At 37.3% G+C, this 16,717-nt stretch overlaps 1 protein-coding gene across 17 annotated transcripts in view; it reads right to left on the bottom strand.

The window, feature by feature from the left end:
* The window catches only part of dmd (dystrophin), a 419,464-nt gene that overhangs the window by 158,606 nt on the left and 244,141 nt on the right, over positions 1-16,717 (bottom strand). For all 17 annotated transcript variants that reach the window (XM_044188364.1, XM_044188362.1, XM_044188369.1 and 14 more), the window contains 3 exons: positions 15,270-15,462; positions 7,451-7,596; positions 552-652 (listed from right to left, as the gene is read on the bottom strand). In XM_044188364.1, the coding sequence (XP_044044299.1) occupies positions 552-652; positions 7,451-7,596; positions 15,270-15,462 (440 nt within the window). The remainder of the gene's footprint in view (positions 1-551; positions 653-7,450; positions 7,597-15,269; positions 15,463-16,717) is intronic.

The raw sequence follows: 16,717 nt of genomic DNA, 5'->3' as shown, positions 1-16,717 counted from the left end.
GGAGCCCATATGAACATTGAAACAATTTTTGCTTGCTGTAATCATCAAGTTCATACTGGCAATTAGAGATCCCTTCCTAACGAGCTTCTAATGTAAGTGATGACAAAATCCACAGTCTGTGCAAAATTAATTCTAAAGTTTAACCGAAGCTAATATGAGGCTGCAGTAGTCTTCTCTGAGTTCTCTTGAGTCAAATCACGTGGTATCTTCCAAAGTTAGTCATTTTAGTACAAAATGACCTGTGAGCTTTAAGTCACAGTTTTACGTTTGTTATGGTAGCTTTTATTTTGTTGAAAAAGGTTGAAGGACAGCACAGTGGTGAGCACTGTGTCCTCATAGTGAGAAGGTCCTGGGTTGGAATACACTGACAGGCAGAATGGATGGAAATAAACTGAATGTGTTTTGAGTCGGTCTAAAGGACAATCTGGACCCTGAGGCTAGACCAGTTTGGAACCACTGTACTCACTTCTGGAATCTGCATCAAAATCCCATCTCGTTTAATTCTTTCTTTCAATGGATTACATAGCACTCTATTATTTTCCATATCTTACTTCTGGCTGATGTCTGATGGAGCTTTCTGGAAGACCTGCTCCACAGCAGAGGTCAGGTAGTCCACCTCCCCCTGATGTTCAGCCAGAGCCACCTGGAGGGCCTGAGGGTTGAGAGAGAGATTGTGTGGTTCATATTGCAAACTTGTATCTTTTCTGTGCTCATCCAGGATTATTTCACAAAAATACCTGTATTTGGATTTATATATTTTAAATTATCTACTGCTATTTATACCTTTCACACACAGGATGTGAGTTTATATTTGAGTTTAGTTGCTCACAAAATATACAAATAACATAATATTTGAACCTGAATTAATCAAATAATAAAGCAAGAACTGTACTTGAACCCAACCTCTAAAAAAGAAAGAAAGCAAAAATCTGAAACACTCTCTTGGCTATTTTGAATGCACTTTTGAGATGGTCCCTGACAGGCTGGTCAATTTCTGTGTACAGTCAAGTCAGCAAGATGCAAGGCTTCAAAATCATGAATATCATAAAGTAAAAATAACACCAGTCAGCTTAATCCTGCACTGAACAAATAATCTAGGGAAAACTGAAGAAAAGTTACTGAGAATGAACCTCGCTGAATGTCTGAATATCAAACTTTAAACTATCTACACCACCATGTCTTTAGCTTATAGTCTGTTTGTTACATTTTGGCAAATCTGCATCATGTTAAATCATGCTGCTTTGGCTGCTAGTAGTTCTTGTTTGCACTGTACAGACAATCACTGGATTACTCTGATACTGAAGAAAAAGTCTGGATGTGATGACAGAGCCGAGATCTGAAGTTATAGGTGAGCCTTTTTAAAGTAATTTCAAAAGGGATTTAGAGACATTAATCTATAAAGAGTGAGTTCTGCTGATTGAAGCAGTGTGTGTATGATGTCCATGTTTTTTGATTTGAGTTATGACTCAGAGAAGTCGGATGCTGTTAGTATCTGTTCAGGGCACATTATCTGTTCATATCACTGAATAATACTGTATATTCATATTTGGTTACATCTCTAATACACACCCTTCCATGCAAAGATCTATTTGTTCAAATATACATATATAATACATTATGCATTTTTGTATATCAGTGAATAGATCATATTTGCCTCTTTTTGAGTGTGTGTATGTAAGAATCTATGAAAATACAAACAAATCATTCAGTGGTGACATTTAGGTGTTGTTCAAAAATAATCATAAAATCATTCTAAATATATTCCATCATTAAATTTAAATGAAATAATATGAAAATCAATCAACAAATCAATCCTCATGCCAGCATTTCCTTGACACATTTATCAACAAGTCTCTGTAGAAACGCAGCAGAAAACAAGTCTCACATCTACATCTGATTTATCGAATAACCATCTATCATGTGTGCTCCCATACCTCATGAAAATGCCATGGCGCCAAAATGCTTTCGGCAAAAAGTAATTTTAGCAGCTTGTCTGTTACATTACATAGTACTGAGTGAGGAGAGATTGGAGAGTGAGGGATGGTGAGCATGAGAGCTTATGAGCCGCCACAACGCTTGGCTGCCACGGTTAACATTTTGTAATGACAGCCTTTTCACAGTATTTGATTATGCTCACCCTGCTGTGTGGGATGAATTACAAGTGGCTAGGTGTGGGAATTCCTGGTGAACTTTAGGTGGGTTGCAGTGGAAGATTTGGGGGGAAAAAGCCTCGTTCACACCAAGGTGACTCAGAGGCTTAGCTTAGCTTAGTTCAAGCACAGCCCCTGGACGGGACATCCGTCAGTTACTATGGCTTACCCACAATCCTTCTGCTGCAATACTGAATCCCAAGCAGGGAGGCATTAGGGACTCTTTTTGCTCAAAGTTTTGGTGCTTTTTCTTTTCTTTCCTCCTTCTTTCTCTCAATGATTTTTAGCTCCATTGGAGAGCAAGGAATCACATGAGCGAGCTCCCTTATTAGAGATCTAACAGAAAGGTGAAGAGGTGATACATCACAGATGTAAATCATGCAAAAATAGCGTAATAATCCCTGTGACTTCTTTGAACCTATGATCACCTGTTGATGGACAGACGCATTTAAATTATTTTCAGTTTTAATGTCTAGATATAACATCTGATGGTCATACGAAATTCAAAGAACCATAGTTACATATCTAACTCTCGTAGAAAAGGTTTCAGTCGTAGTCATCTGGACACTGTTTTCAGAATCAAGACGTTTCGGCTCCCATCCGGAAGTCATTCACAATTGAGAATGACTTCCGACAGAGTAGGGGGAATGAATGGTGGAGAGGGTGTAGATTTGCCCAAAACACTGAAAACTACTATCTTATATGTAGTAGTAGTAGTAGTATTTCTACAACTGCAGTATTTCTACTACTATTACTCTCAGTTGTATGCTCTCAGAGTTTCTATACTCCACTGTCCACACTGCTCACAGTTGGTAGCTATATATAAATGCCGGGGGTTGAGTTTGGGGGGGTGAACGTGACATTGACTCAGAATTCGGGGTGGAGGGTTGGATGGGTGTCCTGTTACACGTCACAAGTTTTTGTTGCAATGAACACTATAAATGGCGGCCGGGATCAATTAATAGTGTATAAAAGTGACTGTATTTAATGTACTAACTCAACAAAAGGCTTTGGTGTTAAGTTACTATTTAAAGACTAATCCTGGTTGTAGGCGGAAGTGAACAAGCTGTCATTACTGTGGTGGCATGTCACTTGTAAATCTGTGCAGTAACACTGTAATGTGTGTAAATGCTTTAATCTGCTTTTGACCATCTTTTGCTAAGAAATATGTCCAGGAGATACTGTACAACTTGTTATTTAGACATCAAAATTCCATTAAAAAAAGCTTATAATCTAAAAAACGTTTCAACAAAATAGTACATTTTGAATAGACCTGCAAATCATCAAGTGGCTAAGTTTCTGCATGTTTCTGGCTGAAATTCCACTTTTACAGTTTCATGTGTTTCATTACAATGCAAGAAATCATGGATTGCAAGTTAAGATAATTTAAGATAGCAATGCTAGTAATGCTGTCTAGGATCTGCTACACAGCACCTTTATATCCAGATGTCTTATCTGAGAGGTCTTGTGGTGCTCTACCTGACAACAGGTAGGTGGATTCACACTGCCACAAGTGGATTCACACTGCCATATATATATATATATATATATATATATATATATATATATATATATATATATATATATATATATATATATATATATATATATATATACACTTATATTTATGATACTCAATAATACTTATATGTACATAATATTGATTAACTGTTATAGTAATTGGAACTACAAAAACACTTGGTTGTACAGTGGTGTTACAGAGAGGAGTTTCTTCCCTCACAAATGATCTTTGGTCAGTACAGACTTGACTGCAGAGAACCCAACAGCCAAGTTTGATTTTGTTCTGTCATCAAGTTACTCAAAGTAGAATTAATGTTAATTAGTGACAGCTGATATGACCAACCTTAAGTAATTTTTCTGGCAAAAATGCCAAACATTGGTTCCAGATTCTTTATTATGAGGACTTTCTGTGTTTTACATAGTTGTGAACTAAATATCTTCGTGTTTGGGTGTGTTAGACATCATCTTGGGCTTTAAGAAGTTTATTGCAGTCCTCAGTAAATAATCTATATAGCCCACCCCTACTCACTTCTCACTATAAGCCAACTGCAAAATCACAAATCAATCATAAGATGTAATAACACCAAAATTATAGGTAGTGATTGAATGCTGCATTCAGGTCTTTTACCAGTAGATGTGGATGATATTAATAATCATCTCTCTTCAAGCTGTACTGTACCTCAACCAATCATGGCTGTTTTTAATATCTGCTAGAGTTCTGTTTTTCTAACAGTAGGTCAGGATTCCCACCTGACAGGAGCGCTCATTATTTTGATGAACAAAGTAACTAGAGTGAGAGGTGATACTGTCATCTGGTTAAGGAAAGGTTTCCAACCACACATACATGTACACATACACACACTTTTAAGTCCTGTCTCTCTGTGCGACAAGAGGGGAAACAGTTGTGCTGAAAATTAATGACGGCTTATCAGTATGCAGAATGAATTCCTAATTATTATCTACAATCAACTTTAATTAATCTCAGGCTACAAAGCTTGATCTCCCTGCTATGCTATAAGACCATTATCAAGTTTAAAGAGGGTTGACCGCACGCGCACACACACACACTTTCCTCTATGGTGTGACCTTGACTTAAGTTGAAGATAAAAATCAACACTTCTAAAACAACAAGAAAATAATGGAAAAAAAAAATCTTTTGACTGGAAATGCGGATTAACATTGACACAATGAAAAAAGGCTGTGTGTGTATGTGTGTATATGTATTTGCCTCTGTATTGTATGCATACTGACACACACTGCTCTTGCGTTTTTGAGTGTGTGTGTGTGTGTGTCTGTGTGTGTGTGCGCGCATCTGTAGGTAGATATTGTGATAAACACTGATTTGCTCCACTGGGATTTTGCTCACCCGCCTCTCATAATTGCAGAGTTGTAGACAAATACACACCAACAGCAGACCAGCTCTGGCTTGCTCTCTGCATGTTAAGCAGATGCAAGTCGGGTTTCACAAAAACACTGATTTTCACTGAAATTGAAATTCTCTTGTGCTTGTTCTTATGTTTGTGAAGGTACAATTTAGTTTGCTGTTAGAGCTGCTGCTTTAAATTAGACAGTTTACAGGATACAGGACAGCAAGGTATGAATGTAAACTGTAATTTTATACTGTATTATTATTATTATTATTATTATAATATTAATTTTATATAGTGATGGCTTTCTGTTTTAAAGTCCCAATGAAAGAGGATTTTATCAGCATCTTGGTTCTTTAAATAGATGTATTCACTCCTAAAACAGGGTTTTGGGCCAGGACAATATATATATATATATATATATATATATATATATATATATATATATATATATATATATATATATTGTAGTATGCCACCTCCATCTACCTTAATGATTCATTCTACAGGGATTTTATGTTTACAACGGTGATTTGGGGATGTCCTAGTGTATCAGATGCAAGCAATTTACTCACTAGGTTGTGGGTATGAATCAGACTCTTGGTTAATGGGGCATGTCATCTGTTTTCTCTCCCTTCTTTATCCTCTGCCTGCTACCTCAAAGAGCAGCGGAAAAGCATCTTTTAAAAGAGTGCTGCTTTGGCAGTTTGGCTTCGCCAGTGGCAATATAACTTTACTACTCGTAGTAAAAACTGATTACAGTGTTATACAGCCCCACAGGATTATAGAGCCAGCCCCATTTTGGCATTTTATGGGAATTGGTAAACAGATCTGAGCAGCAGTGTTGTCAAGAGCATAGACAGTGATACAGAGCAAATCTACCTATCAGCTGAATCACTGTTGACTCCAAGTGGATGATGGGATTATAGTATACCCACCAAACAGCATAATTACCTGTGATTCATACCAGATAATGAGCTGCCATTATACCACCCTCCAACATTACACTATACTACATGATCTGAACCCTGATAATTTAACTCATAAGCTAAAGTAGTTCAAATGTCTTAACATATTGAGCTTTTGAAATAATGTAAATGTAAGTTAAAATGTTTTAAAATGGTAAACTGTTGCTTAAGAGATGTGGTAAGAGTCACAGTTGAAGTTTAAGCACTTAAAGAGTTGAAGTGTTAGTTGAGCACTAAACTGGTTTAGAGTATCAGTCAAAGTTGAAGCACTGAAGCAGTTGAAGTGCCAATTGAAGTGGCAGTTGATATGTCAATTGAAGATTAATCACTGCAATGATCTGAAGTACCAGTTTCAATTGCTGAAAACAGTTGAACTGTTAGCTGAAGTGTTAAAGATAGAGTAGGGGATGAAAGCATTTGATTTGTGAGTTTAAGAATAATACAAGAGCAGTTGAAATATCACTTTAAGTGTAATTACTGGAAGCAGTTGAACTCTCATTTAAAGAGTACAAAATGAGAGCACTTGAACTGTAAATTGAAGAGTAAAAGATGATTGCTCAGATGAAGTAGATGCGCTGAATAAGTTCAAGTGTGTGCACTGTAAGCAGTTGAAATGCCAGTTGGTATGTAAGCACTGATATGCAAAAGTTATGAAAAAACTGAATTAATGTGTGAAAGTTCCAAAATTTTAACAAAGTTTCAAGGTGGAAGTATGAATGAGTATGCGTCAGTTGAAGAGGAATGTGTTTAAAGGCTTCCCTTACATAATAAGTTGAAAAAAAGTTCAATATTTTAAAATGATGAAGGTAACGAAAAGCTGAATACACCCAATAATGTAAGAAAGAAGGAAACAATTTATTTTCCCTGCACTATTAGGCCAGAGGAACATGTTGAGAGCATAGAGTAAACTTAGTAATACAAAAATTGTAAAATGCTGATCCAACTGTTGAACCAACTGTTGATCCAACTGATTTAGAGTGTATAACCACAACTTTGACATCATACACTGTTGTGAGTCAAAAACATTGATTTTAATACATTTAATGCATCTGATTCTACTCAGTACTATAACTTCCTAATGAAGAACAGACTTTTTAACTACTTGGAGCTCATTTTGCTTTCCCCTTCAGCTGCAACACAACTACCATATAAATACTGAAAGCTCAATGGTGAAATATAAATAAATATGTACATTACAATACAATCAATCCCATAGTTCAGTATGTTTTTACTACCCTTTCATACTGTGTGAATGTAGAACCAGACTGCTATCGTACCTTCGCACCAAAAGCACACATATTTTTCAAACATTTATTTGGCTCTGACAGCACATAACTTTTATTACTTCTGAATGCACACAAACTCCAGATGAGTTATTGAAACAGGAATATATCACTCATCTACAGACTTAAGTGTGGGAGTGTGTGTGTGTGTATGTATGTACCTGAACGTCCTTCAGTCTCTGCTCCATAATAGGATACTCTGTAACGGCCGTGGAAGGGATGGCCAGCTTGGCCTCGCACTGTTGTAACCATGCCAACAGTGTTGATATGGTTTCCTTATAACGAGCCGGGGGCAAGCTCTCCAAAACTAGAGACAGACAGGGAAAGACAGAGATATTTGTCAGAGAGGCTGTCAGGTGATCAGTGCTGTTGTAGCATTGCAAACTGCAACTTTATAAACACTGAATTACACTGTTATTACTGTAATATCCAAACTTATGGACAAATACCATCTTTAATACATATTTTATAAATATCAATCTTCAATCCTCCAGTGTGAGACAACCTGCGGATGCTGCTGTGCTAGGTTGTGTTTGGCAAGTTTGCTAGCATGTTTTTCTGAAATAATTGTTGATTAATTTACTATAATTTTTTCTGTATTGTTTTTCTACCTTTGTGTAAAATTGGAAAGAATCCATTGAGGAAAAGCCTGTTTTTGCTGGGATGTGCTCTATTTCAGCTTCACTTGATTTAAGTGCACCAGTTGACACAATCAACCAAAGCATTCTTATTGACAGGTGGAGGCGCTGGGCTGGAATTTCTGGCATTGCCCTAAACTGGTTCTGTATTTCCATATACAATCATGTCAAATTAGGTTTGGAGTGTCTCAATGGTCAATTTGGGGTCCTGTATTTTCCCTATATATGCTTACTCTGGGTAATATTATTTGCCACCATTGCATCTAATTTCATTATTATGCTGATGACACACAGCTATACCTTCCAATAAAGCTTGGTATGCTGCATATTAGAGAGCAGTGTAGTTGAAGACAAAAACTGGATGGCAACAACTTTTCTTTAACTAAATCTGGACATGACAGATATTCTTTTTAGAGGCTGTCATATATTTCTGAACAGGTGCATCAATCAAAAAGCTTTAGACAAGCATTATTATACAAAACTCTGGCTTTTAAATAGAGCTAAAGATGAGTTCACATTGGGGCGCCCTAGTAGCTTACCTGGTAGAGCGCGCACTTTGCACAGCAAAGGCTGAGTCCTTACCGCAGTGGCCCATGTGTTAACCCCCCCCCCCCCCCCTTCCTGTTTCTCTTCAGCTCTAATAAAGGCAAAAGTCCCAAAAAATAAAAATAAAAACTTTTAAAAATGGTGGTATAACATTACACCTGTTTTTTAACGATCTGCTTACCTGAGAAGATCTATGATCTATGAGTCTATGTCATCTTTCAAATTACTTCTCAAATCAAACTTTTACCCTATAGCTTACCCTGATTTTAGCTCATTTGGCTCCCTCTTACTTTATTTCTAACCACCATGTTTTAAGCAAGTATTTTATTCCTGTTTTTAGCCAAGCTAACAGCGTGGCTTTAGGGACGGCAATGGCAGTTGGTCCACCACTTTAGTGCAGACTGAAATATCTCATTAGATACTGGGAAGATTGGAACCCTACATACTTTGGTGATCTCAGCATCTACTTGTTGTTGAGATGTTGAGCTTCATCTTCAGGTCAAAATTAGAATTTGTCCAATACTTTGGTTTTTGACCAAATACCTACAAAACTAATAACACATGTACTTTGTGTTTAGTGGTAAATACCAAATGTTGGCAGGCTAACACGCTAAACTGAACATGGTTATCATTACACCTGCTAAAAATCAGCATGTTTGCATTGTCAATGTGGGCATGTTAGCATGCTGATGTTAGCTCAAGGACAGCATCAGAGAGCTGCTAGTGTGGCTGTAGACACTTTAGACATTAGACTGTTAGACATTTTCTCCTGTATTTTACTGCACCATTGTGGTTGTCTGTTTTGGTTCTATGTAGTAGTATATTTTGTAAATTTTGTTTAAAAACGCGCTCTATAAATAACATGTATTATTATTATCATCTAAAACCCACAAGTGAAATGTGATATTACATGTAAAAATCAGTTTTCACATATTATATATAATATTTCACTTGTGAAATATCTGAAAATAACATTTTCCAATATGTAAACGTTTCACGTGTGAAATGTTGATTTTGTCATTTTGAATACTTCGGACTCTTGCATTCACTGCAGTTTATGACTTTTATATTTCTATGATGCACTACTCTAGTAAACAGAGTCTTTTCAATTCAGTCTAATAAAGCTACCCTGATTTGAATTGAACTGACTTAAAGAAATGTGCTGACCTTACCCGAACTGACTTCAGAGGCAGAAAGAGAAAGAAAGCCACAAAAGCATAAAGTATCATTTAAATAACTGGTGCACTCCTTTCAGAGAATTATTTTTCTATATGCTTCTCAACTGTACTTGAATTTGGCACAGTAATTTGTCTGTGCGTGTCTGCACACATGCCTATACCCATCCATGTGTGAGAAGTTAAATGTGTGTGTTGGATATCTCAGCCCTGGCGTGGGTGAGAAAGGCGCAGTGTGTGGCATGAGGGAAGAAGCTATCTGAGTGAGTAAAGAAGTATAGTTTGTCTCCTATAGTTTGGCTGCCAGCATCTTTCTCTATGTTTTCTTCTCTCTCCAGCTGCCTATCCTTCTCTTCCTTTCTTCCCACTCTCTGAATCCTTCTCTCTCCTTCTTTTCCCTCAGTGTCATTTTCTCAGAGGTTATACTTTTTGTTTTCTCATTTCATTCTCTCCCTCATTGATATACATAGCTATCTACTCTCATTTTGCCACAGCGTCTGTCTGATTTAGTTTTTCTTGTCTTGATGGCCACAGCTTTCAGCTTCTTTTTCTATCTCATTAAGTCTCATTGTCATTGTTTTCACTGAGAAAGCCACAGAGAGCATCTTAACACACACACACACACACACACACACACACACACACACACACACACACACACGGTGAGAGTAGCACTACAAATTGGACTAAATGACTCACTAACACCCTCACTAGCTGCTCACCATGAAGACAGGCGAAAAGGTGTAACCACATGGGTGAGTGCTGACTGAATGTTCACACTTGAGTCTGAGTCACTCGACTTGTAAAACAGCTCTAAAATTGAACGTATAATGTGAGCATGTTTAGTGACAAGATGACACTCACAGCTCTTAAAATTAAAGCCTTTGAATGACATTTTCCTTGATTCCGTTCACTTCACCATTATTTGTTAGCCAGGGGAAACCATTAGAGCCCTCTAGGTCCACAGAGAGGGCCTTAGGTAAATCAAGATCTAATTGTGAAAAGTATTAATTCCCATTTTATATTTATTAATATTATCAAAATAATTTACCACAAAATCTGAATAATCTTAAATCAAAAGTAACCTTCCCAGCTACAATTTGTCTGTATTTGAAAAAACAAGCAGAGAAAAGAAAACAAATCCCCCTGTGTCTCACCCTATCAGGATCTTACCATGGCAAGTCACTAGGTAAAAATATGTCAGGGGGCTGATTATAATTGGTGGTTGCTCTATAATTTCTTAGATGGCCTTGCCAATATAACAAACTAAAGCTACATCCTGGAGTGACTAAAAGTGATTAAAACAAACCAAATATACAAATAAATAAACAAACAAAACAAAACAAATAACAAATAAATTAAGGGCACATTGAGTGCTGGTGCTCCTTGTTATACATTTTAATCCCATTAAAATTAAGGAGGAGTATCAATTCTACCGATAAGTATCAAACCCGGCAGTATCGGTATAGATACCAGTATTGATAAAATCCTAGCAATACCCATCCTTAAATATAAGTGAGTGGAACCTTGTGGGAGAAACACTGATGAGCATGCACAATGGGCCACACAATGTGTTTTTTGGTTTATGCACTCAGTGAGCAGTTTAAATTGAAATGAATGCCATCTTTCAGTCCGGCATGCAATTCTCATAAAACATTCATGAGCTATATCCATGAAAATTTGTGACAGCTTTCGCCAGCTAGAAGTCCTGAGGAAGCTAAGAGCAGCTACTACAACCAAGGAAACTGGTGATAATGTTGCTAGCTTGCTGGTAACACAATTTCCATGACTGAACTTACATTGAAATTTTTAACTACTGGAGGATAACTCAGATTTGGCTGGCTAGTAAAATTTTGGAGAGCGTTTGTGAACGTGCCTTTTGACATTTTTCTCTATATCAAAGCAAACTGTTGAGCCAGTTTTTCAGTCTCTACAGTATAAACATCCTGTCAAGCCAGCAGATAATTTTTATTTATTCTACAGTAAAATACTTAAGGGTGATGTTTTGAGTTTTTTAATCAGTTGCTGGTTGATTGTTGTGATTGATTTATGATGTGTTTTATCAGTGGGCAGAAGTCACTGCTCCGGTCCAAGAAATAGTGGCTAACTAGACACATAGCCACTTGTACTAACTACAACTTGTCATTTTTACACTTTGGTTTTTGTACAGATTAAACAAAGGTGATATAATGTCTCATCTAACTCTTGACAAGAAAGCAAATAAGCACATTTCCCAAAACTATTCCTTTGTTGATAATGAGCTGCTTTCTTAAATCAAAGACTGGATGGTAATATGCATCCAGAGCATGTCACTGGTTGCAAATACCCAATTGATAGTTTTTTGAGTCGTAAACATGAGGGAGAACGGTGCATTTCAGTTGTAGTTGACGTTTTTCAATTGGAACAAATAACTCTTCACTCTTCCTGTTTTCAAAGCTGCATCTATCTCACTCCTTACAATGTCATGCCATGCATCTATGTCTCATGAAAATGTATTTAGGCTAGTTGTTGCTCAGTCTGAATATAAAGGTGCTTGTCAGGTACATCTGGACTTAGACCCCACATTCAAATATGTGGTTGATTTCAGTGTAAAATCTATTAATATGATTCCTAACAGAAATCTCTTTTCTCTTTCCCTCTCTACATAGACATCAGGTCAGTGTGAGTATTAATTCAGCACTGGAGCTGGCAGAGATTCAGTGTCTCGCCCAAGGATACGTGAACAAGGTGGATGTTTGTTGCACCCAGGTCATTTAGTTAAAAGGCAGCCTCACTGTGCAGCCTGCCGTGCAATTATTGCTATTGTATGATTCTGAAAAAGGCTTTTCATAGTTAGTGAGTGGTTTAAAAATGTTTGATTTTCACCTCAGACTATAATATATATATATATATATATATATATATATATATATATATATATATATATACAGTATATAATATCAGCAGTACAGCATACTAAGTGATGTTTTCTGGCAGACTGATTTATTAAACAACCTTCTACAACACGCCATGCTGTGCCGTATCAAATTCATAAATGCTTTGTGGTGGTAACTGGAGAACAGAACATATGGAAACAGTACTGTATTCATCCGTGCATCTACCCACACTGAGAGACATCACTGCAGGCTGCAGATCTGTCTGCATGATCTCAATGTTTTCATTCTGTATTCCAACAACCACAACAAGTGTGTCTGTGCTGAATGTTAGGCTACAGGAGGCTGTCAAGGCTGACTTTCAGCAGCCGGAAACTCATATCCTCTAAAGAGCTGGATCCAGAGTCCTGCACAGGCCTGGGAACTCTGTAAAATATGGAAGGGAAATGATGATTTCTTGGTTGTGAAAAGATTAGGAACTCCACATCAATTTTGGAAAACACATAAGAAGTCACCTGTGACAGCTAGGATAGGTTTAAACTCCAAAAAACTTACCCAGCATACTTATGTTCCATGCAAATATCATATCATTACATGATTAAAACTGGGATAAGACTCCTAATAATAATATTTTAAAAAAGCCCAATTGTGTTCTGTTTTGAATGCACAGCATTGTGAGGGAGCAACCCATAGAGCCACAAAATATAGAAAATGCAGTCAGCAGCCACTATCAATGACAAGACAGCACACAGCAGTGAGCATTGTGAGCAGAGCTGCTTTGAGATTAAAAAAACTTCAGTATTTTGTTCTAAATCTGATTAAGATCTACCTGCCAAAACAGATCCACAAAGACATTGTATCCCAAATACTATAGGAAACAACACAAGCTTTGGGTTTTTAATGCAAAGCTGTTCAGCCTGCTGTAGACTAACTGTGCACTGTAAGTTGTATAATGTGGGAAAAAATGATCAAAACTAGAGCCTCACTCAGAACAGAAATGACAGCCCTGAACAGAAGATCAGAAACCTGATTATGTTAGTCTTACAAGACTATGAGTAACCAGGTTTTTTATGTTCCATATAATATTCTGAATATGATTAAAACCAGCATAAGTCCTAACAGGGTCACTAGTTGCATCTAAAGGTACTATTTGACAGACTGTGTTGTTCATGACATGACAAATGACGTGCACAGAAAGAAAACTACATCCAACAAATATTGTGCAACTAACAATGGTGATTGTAATACATCAGATACAGCAGCCATCAATTAATAAAACTAACAAAAGCCTACATTTCTTCTTCACAGTTTTCTTTGAGTCTTTTAATGAATATCTAATTTATATCTAATTCCAGGAGTGCTGAAATCATAGAGCATGCTACCTTACAGTCCTCTGAAACATCTTGTTCAGTAACTGTAAAAATAATAGCTTTTGTTTGGAATGGAATTAAGGATCATTTATTTTTACAAGGGTAATTGAAATATCTTGTTTGATAAAATGCTCAGGCTTTCACACATTTTCAGAGAACGTTTATATCCATTTTGATTAACAAGTCATTACTTCAAGTTCATTTTCAAGTTTATCATTTCTAGGGCAGCCAGTCTATAAGTCTGTCATCATTTCTCATCCAAAGATCCAAGGATTTGCCTACAAAATTTGGTATTTATCTTTATGTATCAGTCAGGTCTGACTGTATACTGATATGATCCATCCATCCAAAACAATTAAAATAGCCTGAATGGAGTCAACTCTCTTTTTTTGTTGGTAGTATTGTCTAGTAATATCGTATTTTAGTCTGATTTTAGATAATATTGTCTTGCTTCTCCATCACACATACCCACACATATGTAGTATCCATATGGCTGTAATAGTGTCAAGTGTCCAGCTGGAATTATATCAAGCAGTTTTGTTGAGAGTGTAATGAATGTGATCTAGTTGATAATCATCCAGCAAGCTAAGAGAACCTAGTAGAAAGAATAATTTTCTGGGATTGTAATCGTCAGTTGGTAAGAAAAGAGGACTCCAATGGGATGCTAACGATGCTCTAAGCATGGTAAGTCTGCTAACATATTAGCGAAGAAAACTTAAAAGCCTACATAAAAGTCTGGTCACACTAGAAAGTGGCACAGTGAAATTAATTTACATGTCCTTGCGAAACAGGTGGTACTAGAGGCTTGGTGACATAGTGGCTACTCACAGGGCTAGTTGGTAAACTACTGTAGCTGTCAATCAAAGGCTAACATGCTAGCCAGCCAGGAACACGCTAGCACCAATCAGCCACAATCATGGTCACTGTCAGTGCCCGATCCGAACCAGCTGCCTGATCTGTTCTGCACATGATCTAAAGTTGTCGTGTCAGTCAAAGAAGGTTACAGCAAATGTTTCTGTTCAAAATGTGAATGATGTGAATGACATGTGAATGATAAAGCAATCCTGCTCACACTCAAGATAACAAAATGGTTTTTAATCATTGGAAATGTCATAGTTCGGTTAGTGTATCATTAGATAATCTGTACTTAATTTGTAATTATGGAATGAGATGTCCAAATCTATGAAAATAAGTGTTGTTTTGAAAAATAAAACTTTCCTCTAAATTTTAAGAAGGCAGTATACTTATTCTAACAACCTGCACCCACCAGCTATTGAATTTAAGGGCATCTAAACAAAAGCAAGGTGTAGTATGCTCTGTACTAAATTAATTGCGGGGATTCAGTTTTTGCAGTGATTTAGCATCTATCCTCGCTTACCCAGTTGTAGCTGACTCTCTCTCGCCCTCAAATCCTCTAGGACCTTGTGGTAGTGCTCTTTGAAGGCATTGATGTCAGCATCCAGGAAGGCTGAAGGGTCCTCCTCCACTTCCTTCTCCTCCTTCAGCTCCTTTAGCCGTTTCTCCAGGAGGTCCACCTGAGGCTGCAGGGAGGCCAGGCGAGCCACCTCCTCCTGCCAGGACAAGCAGGGGGAGAAAGGGTCATATCACGGATGAAACGATGAGTATTAGTCAACCACACAGGCCAACTCCTCTGCTGTTACTATGGATATTTTAGTTCCACTCCATTTGGCTTATGCTTAATCAGTTCTATTTTACCGAAATGTTTAAATACACTCCCAACTGTTAATGAATAGGAAACCAAGCAGGAAATTGGACCAGCTCAGCAAAACTAAAATGTAGCTGTGAAACTATTTCTTCTGAACTTGTACAGAGAGAACAGGAAAACCACTGCTTTATCATCATAGGAAGAGGAGAGAAGAACAGTGTGGAGTTGAATCAATTTTTCTATACTTTTCCACATCTGGTTTGAGTTCACCACCGAAGTAAAATGCTAAATTTGATTATTTTCATGTTTTGATGTCAGTCAATCAACCATTCACTAAGGCACACTCCCCTTAATTTACTGTTGCTACACCTTATAAGCTTTCTGTGCTAGCATGGCACATATACAGTTTACAATGATCACTAAAAATATCTAGTTATTTTTGAAACAATGGGTCCTTGATTTCAGACAGATGTAGACAAAAAAAGGCATACCATTTCTAGCTGGCGACCATTAATTTTGTCAGCTGAAATGACGACTGCTTGTAGCTTGCTACTGAATTAAGCTAATGTTAGGTCCTTGAGTTGTTTGAAAACTCAGTCTCTGGCTGACTTTCTAATATTTCCGGCTGATTTGTATTAAACAGGAATTCTGTAAAGGGTCTTAAATATGCCTTTCATGCTTTTGCTAGTCCTGCTGTGAGGACATTATATCCTGACTGACCGAATGACTGCAATGGTGTAATCCTGAAAGTGATAAAAGTGCTTCTCCATAATGGGAAGCGAAACCCGCAAACATATGCAGTCGATGATGGTTCTCAACGTACCATTCTTCTACAGTCAGCTGCGCAGCATCTCCGTCTGGATGGTAAAGCTTAGAAATTATCACTCATAACTACTCGCCAAGATGTTGGAAACTCTTCATGGAGCATCTGTCAGTTTTCAACTCTCTCCTGTCGCATACCCTGAGAAGACTTTCACCATCAATCATGCCTTTACTGCAAACCAGTTAGCACTTTCAGACCACACTTATCCTGTACTATCCCTTCAAAGAAAATGCAAGCATCTACAAGGCATTCTATTACCGTCCATTAACAAAGCATCACCACTGCTACTCATAGGCTCAGATCACATCCACCTTATCACTTCTATCGCTCCAGTCAG

Source organism: Siniperca chuatsi, linkage group LG24 (genome assembly GCF_020085105.1).
Source record: "Siniperca chuatsi isolate FFG_IHB_CAS linkage group LG24, ASM2008510v1, whole genome shotgun sequence".
Taxonomy (NCBI): Eukaryota; Metazoa; Chordata; class Actinopteri; order Centrarchiformes; family Sinipercidae; genus Siniperca; species Siniperca chuatsi.
The sequence above is the reverse complement of the archived record's forward strand: the minus strand, read 5'-3'. Positions and strand labels throughout refer to the sequence as shown.